General features: G+C 37.6%; 1 protein-coding gene and 2 pseudogenes across 1 annotated transcript; all 3 read left to right on the top strand.

Moving 5' to 3' along the window:
* Positions 1 to 1,533: 1,533 nt before the first annotated feature.
* LOC149491718 (pentatricopeptide repeat-containing protein At1g79540 pseudogene) lies at positions 1,534 to 6,131 on the top strand (annotated as a pseudogene).
* LOC149491717 (AP2-like ethylene-responsive transcription factor At2g41710) lies at positions 6,006 to 9,313 on the top strand (annotated as a pseudogene).
* LOC149491716 (uncharacterized) lies at positions 9,214 to 9,747 on the top strand. The gene has a single exon (XM_089717083.1). It carries the CDS (start codon positions 9,214 to 9,216, stop codon positions 9,745 to 9,747), a length of 534 nt encoding a protein of 177 aa, XP_089573209.1.
* The last annotated feature ends 478 nt before the right edge of the window (positions 9,748 to 10,225 follow it).

The following is a 10,225-nucleotide window of genomic DNA, read 5'->3' as shown; positions in this document are numbered from 1 at the left end:
CATCACTGTGAGTATAATAAATAATGCATATCAACACTGCATATGCATAACATTTATTCATAAACATTATGTTTTTATTTACATATTTACAATATATTACAAGTATTTATCATATATATTAAGTTACGATCATTATAATTATACTTATATATAATTGTGCATTTGGATGAAATTGGTGTAATACGTTGAAAGAATTGTTTGATTACTTGTGCTGTGCATATACTGTGCTTTGTTTGTGTGGAATTAGGATGAAGTGGGTCACCATGGGTTTGTGAGACTGTTTCTGTTATACGGATCCTGATTCTGATTTCTGTTATATTCTGATTCTGTTATATGGATCCTAATTCTGTTTCTGTTAGCCGGGTAAATGGGAGATCGGCGCCCCCGTGTGCACCTGATAATTCTGTTTGTTCTGAAACCACAGGATGGCCGCTTGTTGTTGCGCACCTGAAAATCTAGATTTGATTGCAGCCCGCAGGGTGGCCTCCTGTTGTGAGCGCTTGATGATCTAGATTGGATGGAGACCACCGGGTTGCCTCCTGTTGGTATGAAAAAAAAAAAAAAAAAAAAAAAGAGAGAATGTAAAAACAATGAGAGGGCTGGTCAAGTGAGGATTAGACCGGTCGGCCAGTATGGGGGATCGGCTCCCTGGTGCACATGTGAGAGGATGAGCCATGTGGGAGGACGACTCATCGGGGGTTCGGTGACTCCACTGACTAATTTCCACGTGATGTGATTATTTGAAGGTGATATTGTTTGTGGGTGCTGATGTAATGTCATATGATTGACTGTTGTGTGTTCATTCAGTATACTAGGTGCATTTTGCTTGACTGTATGTGATGTGTATTATTTATTATTATTCACTGAGTTGCAAAACTCACCCCCCTTTTCCCAAATCTCCCAGGTACTAGGAAGCAGCTCATTCGACTGAAGCTCTGCAATCTTCTCCGCAGAGTTATAAATGTAAATTTTATATTTTTGTTATTTAAATTTGGATGTGCTAATTATTCTATTATCAGAATATTATTGAACTCCGCAGTTATAGGGTCGTGTATTTCAATCGGGCTCTGTCGTATGCGTTATTGTGTAAACGACTTGTATATATTAGATGCAGGTGGATTAATATAACCATATTATGAATATGACTTATCATGATTAGGCCCAAACTAATCTTTAATTAAGATATCTAAAATTGGGCCGGATTGTACAATATTTATATTTATATCCTAGCTGTATGGGCTTACTGTTCCTGTTAAATGGTGTGGCATGTTTAAGTAGAGTAGTTTAGGCTTACTACGGGCCTCGGGGGCCTTAAGCTTACCTGGGCCCTAGTGCCGGTCCGGCCCACGGAAACGGGTCGTGACAATATATTTCTTTTTCAAATTTCAATTATGGGATTTAATCATTTATAAAACAAAATTAAGAATAAGATGCAATAAATTACAAAATTAGTGTATTTTTGCTTGTTAACCAAAACTTTTCGAGTTTACTTGCACTTCACTTTTGTCATAATAAAAAATAATATATTGATTATTTTACTTTAAAAAGAACAAATTTTTTTTTCTTAATTTCAATAATGTAGCGATATTAAACATATTTTTAGCATGTAATTATAAGAAAATTTATACGCGATGGAAATTAGCAAAAATCAAAATCAAAATTACCAAAGATTATAAATCAAATTGAATTTCTTCTCGCCGACCAAACACAAAATTCTTCTCGCCAACGAAACAGAGCACCCACCTAAGAATCTCGACCAAACGGAAAACGCCGACCAAATGGAAAACGCAAACGAACCTTTCTCGAACTCGATCAAAACCCCAGCCTGCAAAAACCCATCAAAACCCCTTTTCAGCCAACTTCAAAATCCCATAAATCTTCAATCCAAAAATCATTGTCACCTGTTATGAAATTCCAGTGCTTTCTTCGGCAAGTCTGTCATTCAAACCTTCCATGGACTCAACGTGTCCACGGGAGTTCAACCGAAGAACTCTCTGTGTCTAATGAAGTCCTAGCAGTCATTGGCTCCGTTAATCCGATGGAACCAGCTCTAGAACCTATTGTTCCATTCTCTCTCCTGGTGTTGTGACTTCTATAATTGAAAATCCACCGAGTCCTCAATTGGCTTTTCGATTCTTTATCTGGGCATCTAAATACAGGCGTTTCTACTCATGGGTATCTCATAGCATAATCCTTGACATGCTTATTAAGGAGAACACAAATAGGCTTGAATTGTATTGGCAAGTTCTAAAAGAAATAAAGAAATGTAATGGGTTTATATCGGCTGAGGCATTTATAGTGTTGATTCAAGGGTATGCAAAGATTGCTATGGTTGAGAAAGCTGTGGAAGCTTTCGAAAGGATGAGAGATTTTGACTGTAAACCTGATGTTTTTACTTTTAATACAATTTTGCATATTATGGTGCGTAAAAAGTTTTGTTTGTTAGCTTTAGGAGTTTATAATAGAATGTTGAAGGTGAATTCGTTGCCAAATATAGCTACATTTAACATTTTGATTCATGGTTGTGTAAAAGTGGAAAAAAGCCAGAATGCACTTCAAATGCTTAATGAAATGACACAAAGGACGAATTTCACCAAGTAGAATTACCTATACAATTATCATTTTGGGGTTATGTCGCTACTCCAAAGAGCTGATGATGCTTACAGGTTGTTTAATATAATGAAAGATACTGGATGCAAGCCTGATTTTGTTACTTATAATGCTTTGCTTGATGGGTTTTGTACGTTGGGTAGAGTTGATGACGCTTTGATGTTTTTGAATTATTTTAAAAAGATGGTTATGTGCTTGATAAGCAGGGATGTAGTAGTTTGATTGCTGGGTTGTTTAGAGCTAGGAGGTTTGAAGATGCACAATTGTGGTACCAGAAAATGAATGAGGATAATGTCGAGACTGATGTTGTCTTGTACACCATAATGATGAAGGGTTTATCAGAAGCAGGAAAAGTTAACGATGCATTAATGTTATTGAGTGAGATGACTAAGAGAGATATCGTTCCTGATAACCAATGTTATAATGTTGTGATCAAAGGTTTTTGTGACATGGGTCTTTTAGATATGGCAAAATCACTTCATCTTGAAGATTTCAAAGAATGATTGTTTCCTCAGTAATTGCACTTACGCCATTCTCATTTGTGGTATGTGCAAGAACGGGCTGGTTGGGAGGCACAAAAAATATTGATGAGATGGAGAAACTTGGATGTTATCCTTCTGTGTTTACATTTAATGCTTTAATTGATGGACTTTGTAAGGTTGGAAAGCTTAAGAAAGCTCAGCTTTTATTTTGCAAAGATGGAAGATAGGGAGAAAACCTTCATTGTTTCTTTCGTCTTTCTCAGGGTGCTAATCGGGTTCTGATGTTACAAGTTTACAAAATATGGTGGAGCAATTGTGTGGCTCAGGATTGATTCTCAAGGCATACAATATGCTCACACAACTTGTTGATAGTGGGTTTGCTCCTGACATCCTCACTTATAACATTCTGATTAATGGGTTTTGCAGGGCAGGCAACATTAATGGTGCTTTTAAGCTCTTCAGGGAGCTTCAACTCAAGGGGCTCTCACCAGATTCTGTAACATATGGTATCTTATTAATGGGTGTTTTATTGCTAAAAGAAATGAAGATGCCTTTAGGGTGTTGATGAGATGTTAAAGAATGGGTGTGCGCCAACTTCAGCGGTTTATAAATCACTTATGACCTGGTCATGTAGGAGAAAGAACGTGTCTTTAGCTTTTGGTCTTTGGTTGCAATATGTCAGAATGTTTCTGGGCGAGACAACAAAATGATTAAAATACTAGGAGAATATTTTGACAAAGTGGAAGTGGAAAAGGCAGTTCGTCAGTTACTTGAAATGGACTTGAAGTTAAATGATTTTCAGTTAGCACCTTATACCATTTGGCTAATTGGGTTGTGTCAGGCGGGAAGATTAGAAGAAGCTTTAAATATATTTTTCATTCTTCAGGAGTGCAAAGTTACTATCACTCCCCCAAGTTGTGTTAAGTTAATAAATGGATTATGCAAAGAAGGGAACCTAGACCTTGCAGCAGAAATCTTTCTTTAGACAATTGAGGAAGGTTACATGTTGAGCCACGAATTTGCAACCGACTACTTAAGTCTCTTCTTTGCTCTGAAGATAAAGGTATCGTGCACTTGATCTTCTTAGCAGAATGGAGTCATTGGGATATGATTTGAATGCTTATCTTCACCGAACTACGAAGCTCCTTTTACATGATGAAGTTGATGGTGTGAAAATTGAAAATGGCTGGAAATACTTTGGCAAACGCGACAGAGAAATGGGAAATATTTTGGCAAACACCGATGGAGAAATGGAAGAAGAGGATTGATGGGCCTAAGTCTATCAAGGGAGGGAGTTGAGCTTGGTTGAATTGAGTACATTCAAGAAATACTCTCTCTATGTTCTACTTCCTGTAGGTTGTTATTCATCTTGAAGATCCTAAAGAAGGTATAATTTCCAATTGATTGTGCGATTATTGCTTTAGGTTATGTGATTTTCTTTTGTTTGTTCCTATACTGTAGATGTAATCTTTTGTTTGTTCCTATAGTATAGATGTAATCTTTTGTTTGTTCCTATACTATAGATGTAATCTTTTGTTTAGAGGATTATAATGATTGTTAAATTTCTATTTCTATCATATCTCATTTCATATTTTTTTAAAATTTTTTCTAGATTTGCAATTTTATAGGGACTTGGAGATTTTAGATAATTCGGTAATGATAATTATTGTTAAATTTCTCTTTGTAGTATATCTTGTTTCCTATTTTGTTAATTTTTTCTAGATTTGCAATTTTATAGGGATTAGTATGATAATGATTGTTAAACTTTGTTGTATTGCTTAATCTTCTTCTTAATATTGCTATTCTTGTTTGGTAAATGTAAAAACTTACACCAACTAGGTTTTGAGTTTTAGATAAAAAAAAGTTTTATTTATTTTAGAAATATCCTATTTGCTCGCTTATCAAGTCTTTTAGATTAGATTGATATCTTTTTAAATTTTGATTGTGTTTTTAAAATATTATATTTGCTGTGGAATATCCTCATATCTTTTCTGCCTGTATTGTTGCTATTAAATATTTCGCAAAATCACTATTTTTCTGCCTCAATCTCTCCCTATTCTCTTTGGGGCGAAAATGGCCTGGTTTCATTTATTTTCTTTAATGTACTTTTCTTATCTTATCTTAGGGTATTATTTACTTCTCATTGGGTGTTCATATATATAGAAGGGACAAACTACGGTGCAGACCATAGCTAATGATCAGCTGTTACTGTATAGAGGACTAAAGAAACCCAAGAAAGAGAGATGCTGCATTGCTAAAGAACGTTGAAGCAAGATGCCTTCTTGCACAGCTGGTAAACACAGCTCTATTTATCGTGGTATCACTAGTTACATATATGTGTATTTTTGGCGAATAGAAAAAGTATAGCTTTTGGTTGAATTTAATTAAATTTGACTGTTAATTAGTTGTAGTTTGTTTCATTGTTCTAAAAGCATCTGAGAAAGAAGCAACTAGAAACAATCAGGTGATTGTGTTAGTAGCAATACTCCGCGACAGTATATTGTGAAACTTTGAGCCTAAGTTTTGTTCTCATTTGTCTAGTTTTGATTTGCTAATTATAAGAAACAATGAATTTTATTCAAAGATCCAAAATTTACAGTGTAACACAAATATTCGAGGGTAATGATTTGGTTTTGTGGTTCATGGAATTTTAGACATAGATGGACTGGTCGATATGAAGCTCACCTCTGGGATAAAAGCACATGGAACCAGAATCAAAACAAGAAGGCAAAGCTAGGCGTCTGTCTTGCTTAGTCTCTTTTCTTTCTCTTTTGTATGATTCTGTCTATTGTCACTGATTACTTACAATTATTGTGCATGGAATCTTGCTGTGATGCATCGTGCCAGTATACTCGGGTCAGTTGCTAGCTTGACACTATTTCTTTATACAAATGCTTTTGACTGTGTTAGTTCATGCATGTTGCATTTATTGAGAAATATCAACTTGCAGGGGCATGTGATGATGAGGAGGCTGCAGCTAGAGCATATGATCTTGCTGCCTTAAAATATTGGGGCCCTAGAACACTCATTAATTTTCCAGTGAGATTCCCAAGTTGAACATTTTTCCCTTTGTCAATAAATGATCACCCATATTCTACAGAAGCTATGTTCTGTATGTGTCAGTTTAATGCAAATATGGATTTATTTCATAATTTATGGATGAGCTCCTTTTCAAAAATTTTGCTTTTCCTCTCCCTTCAGTGAGGTACTAAGTATGAAACAATCACGTTCTTGTTCAATTATCTACTTGGTAGAGAATAAATTTTCCATTATTAGTGATTTTCTGCATGAGTGTTTTGTGTGTCGTTTTCCTTATATTTTGAGCATTTATTTATATTGTACAGTAATTGTGTGGTGCAGGTTACTGATTATACAAGAGACCTTGAAGAAATGCAGAATGTGTCAAGGGAGGAACACCTGGCATCTCTTTGGAGGTATTCGTCTACTTATCTACTCTAAACAGAATACTTTAAACTGTGTCTGATGCTGATTTTAATATATACCTTTTCTGCAGAAAGAGTAGTGGCTTTTCAAGAGGAAATCTCTAAATACCATGGACTTTCAAGGTATGCTTTGTCTATGATGCTAATTATTTGCACAAACTTATGTTCAAATTCCAGAGGATTAGATGGTACATCTTTTATTTATGTTTTCTGGGACTTGCTAGTTCTTGAGACTGTCATGGTAGTCAGTGTATTACTGCCTTTAACGTCATGCGGGACATCATTATGGCTTTCTTCTATGCTTGTTCAAACCTTTCAGAAACTACTTGATGTTTTTCATTTACTAATTGTTGCAAGTTGACAAAGTATGAGTCATTGATATTTAATGATTAATTTATCCACCTCAAAGATGAACCTTTTTCTGACAGATTTTGATGGAATGTACTTTATGACTTCGTGTTTGACAACACGTGTTTTATGCTTTTGTTATTGCCTTTAAGCTCTCTTTAGGGACTATAGTTGTTTTCTTTCTAACTAGATAGAAACTTTAACATTTCCGTGTATTAATTATTAATGATATTTTGTTTCTGTATTTTGCTCCATACTTCTGGCTATCACGAAGCAGTCAGTGGGACTCATCATTTAGTCGTATGCCCGGATCTGAATATTTCATTAGCATAAATTATGGTAAGGTCCAAAGTTCTATTTTCAAAGAATATATTTTCCAATGTCCAAGAAAATCGAGTTATGAAAGAATCTTGTCAAGTGTATCATTTTACAGAATAAATTTTTGCCAAGAAATTGGCAATGGAGGGCTTCTATATATGTCTTATTTTTCCGAACTATTTTCCTCTAGAACCAGTGCCATCTATCTAATGGTGATATCTCATTATAAGGTGCAGCTGATGACCTAGCATTAGAGAATGATTATGTTGGGAGTCTTTGTTTCGAGAGAAAAATTGATCTAACAAGTTATATCAAATGGTGGGGGTCGAACGAAACTCGTCAAGCAGAATCCATCTCAAAGTCATCTGAAGAGGCGAAGCATGGTTATGCCGAAGATGTTGGTGAACTTAAAACTTCAGAATGGGCAGTCCAGCCTACTGAGTACCAGATGCCCTGTTTGGGCATGCCTATTGATGGAAAAAAGCACAAAGGCTATGCATTCTCTGCCTTGAGCATTTTGTCAAAATCAGCAACATACAAGAGCTTGCAAGAGGAGCTTCAAAAGAGTAAGAAAGCCGTCCTAATAATGACAAGAATGAAAACAAAAATACCAATAGGATGGATTATGGCAAAACAGTTGAGAAGTCTACAAGCCATGATAACAGTAATGAGAGACTTGGAGTTGCATTAGGAATGATCGGGGGATTGTCTCTTCAGAGAAATGTGAGTTGACCTTATCTGTGTAGAACATTGGAAGATTCCATACCTATAATCATAGCAGTATAAATTTGACAAGGAATTAGGTAATAACTGCATTGAATTGGTATGTCTTTGGGTTTCGCCAGTGTGATCTATCTAGGTATGAGGTAGCAATGGCTGTTGACCTGTAACAATGCCCTCGTCAACTCGTCACTAAGAATTTAGCTCCTGAAGTGCTCTTTTGTAGGAAAAGGTGCCTTGGTGGTAGTCATATATTTTGTCTTGAAATTGGTAAAGGTCTTCTTCTTTCTCCCAGGTGTTCTCTGACACCGGTAGGTTCTTCCATTGTATTAAATACTCTTGATGTCGACTTCTTTTCAGCTTGCGAGTCTCTAAGATCTTCTCCACTTCTTTGGCAAAGAATGGCTTTTTACGAATGACATGTCGTTGTGGCTTACTCCTGCTGACATCATTCACATTTAGATGATAAGGCTTGAGCTAACTGACGTGGAACGTAGGGTGGACTTCCATCCAAGCTGGCGTGTCTACTTTGTAAGCTACCTTCCCTACTTTGGTGATGACGGGAACTGGGCCTTCGTATTTGCGCATCAATCTCTCATCATGGTTGGAAAACTGGAACTGGTCGGATGTGATCCTTATCAGCACCAAATCTCCGACTTCAAATGTGAGTGGTCGGCGGTCTTCATCTGCCCATTTCTTCATGCGTTGTGCTGCTTTCTCTAACCGCGCCCTTGCCATCTCCGCATTTTGTTCCCATTCAGCAGTGAATTGGTATGCCTTTGGGTTTCGCCTAATGTGTGATCTATTCGGTGTATGAGGTAGCAATGACTGTTGACCTGTAACAATCTCAAATGGACTTCGATTAGTAGCAGAGCTCTTTTGAGCATTGAAACAAAATTGGGCAATATCTAATAGAGTGGGCCAATTTTTCTGACTAGCAGAAACAAAATGGCGAAGATACTCCTCCAGCAGGCTATTGAACCGTTCTGTTTGACCATTAGTTTGGGGATGAAAGCTGGTGGACAAGTTCAACTGTGAGCCGAGCATCTTGAACAACTCCCCCCAAAATGATCTCGTGAACCTGCTATCCCTGTCACTGACGATGCTCTTTGGGACACTCCAATACTTGACCACACATCGGAAAAATGCTCGCGCCGTGTCCTCCGCTGAGCATGTTTTTGCCATGGGAATGAAAGTGCCATACTTGGAAAATCGATCAATGATGACCAATATGGTGTCGAACTCTCCGACTTTGGGCAAGCCGTTGATGAAGTACAGAGAGACGCTTTCCCATGGTCTACTTGGTACTTGTAACGGTTCCAAGAGCCCAGCAGATTTCTGTCTTTCTACCTTGTCCTGTTGGCAAGTCAAGCAATGGTTGTCCATTTGAGATTGTTACAGATCAACAGCCATTGCTACCTCATACATTGGATAGATCACACACTGGGCGAAACCCGAAGGCATACCAATTCATTGCAGAATGGGAACAAAATGCGGAGATGGCCAAGGCACAGTTTGAGAAAGCAGCACAACGCATGAAGAAATGGGCAGATCAAGACTGTCGACCACTAATATTTGAAGTCGGAGATTTGGTGCTGATCAGGATCACATCGGACCAGTTTCGGTTTCTCAACTATGATAAGAGATTGATGCGCAAATATGAAGGCCCGGTTCCCATCATCACCGAAGTAGGGAAGGTAGCTTACAAAGTTGACACGCCAGCTTGGATGAGAGTCCACCCTATGTTCCATGTCAGTCAACTCAAGCTTTATCATCCAGATGTGAATGATGTCAGTAGGAGTAAGCCACAACGATATGCCATTTAATGACATGTCATTCGTAAGAAGCCATCCTTTAACAAAGAAGTGGAGAAGATCTTAGAGACTCGCAAGCTGAAAGGAAGTCGACATCAAGAGTATTTAGTACAATGGAAGAACCTACCGCCGTCAGAGAACACCTGGGAAAAAGAAGAAGACCTTGACCAATTTCAAGACAAAATATATGACTACCATTAAGGCACCCTTTCCTACAAAAGAGCACTTCAGGAGCTAGATTCTTAGTGATGAGTCGACGAGGGCGTCGATCGTTTGGGTGGGGGAGAATGTAGGGGAGTGACTAGTGCTCAAAGTCACTTGGATGTTAAGAGTCCTTGTTTCGGCCCTTCATAGCTGCCCCTACGCCTATGGAAAGTGCCATTGGTTACCTTATTATAATCTTGGTTGCAAAATATATGACTACCATTAAGGCACCCTTTCCTACAAAAGAGCACTTCAGGAGCTAGATTCTTAGTGACGAGTCGACGAG

Source organism: Jatropha curcas, unplaced genomic scaffold (assembly GCF_041381405.1).
Source record: "Jatropha curcas cultivar XTBG-Jc1 unplaced genomic scaffold, XTBG_Jcur_1.0 HiC_scaffold_760_pilon, whole genome shotgun sequence".
Taxonomy (NCBI): domain Eukaryota; kingdom Viridiplantae; phylum Streptophyta; class Magnoliopsida; order Malpighiales; family Euphorbiaceae; genus Jatropha; species Jatropha curcas.
This window is presented reverse-complemented; position numbering and strand designations above follow the sequence as displayed.

What these genes read in the sequence shown, in the direction of transcription:
- LOC149491716 (XM_089717083.1), top strand. Translation starts at nt 9,214, where the DNA reads ATGGTCTACTTGGTACTTGTAACGGTTCCAAGAGCCCAGCAGATTTCT.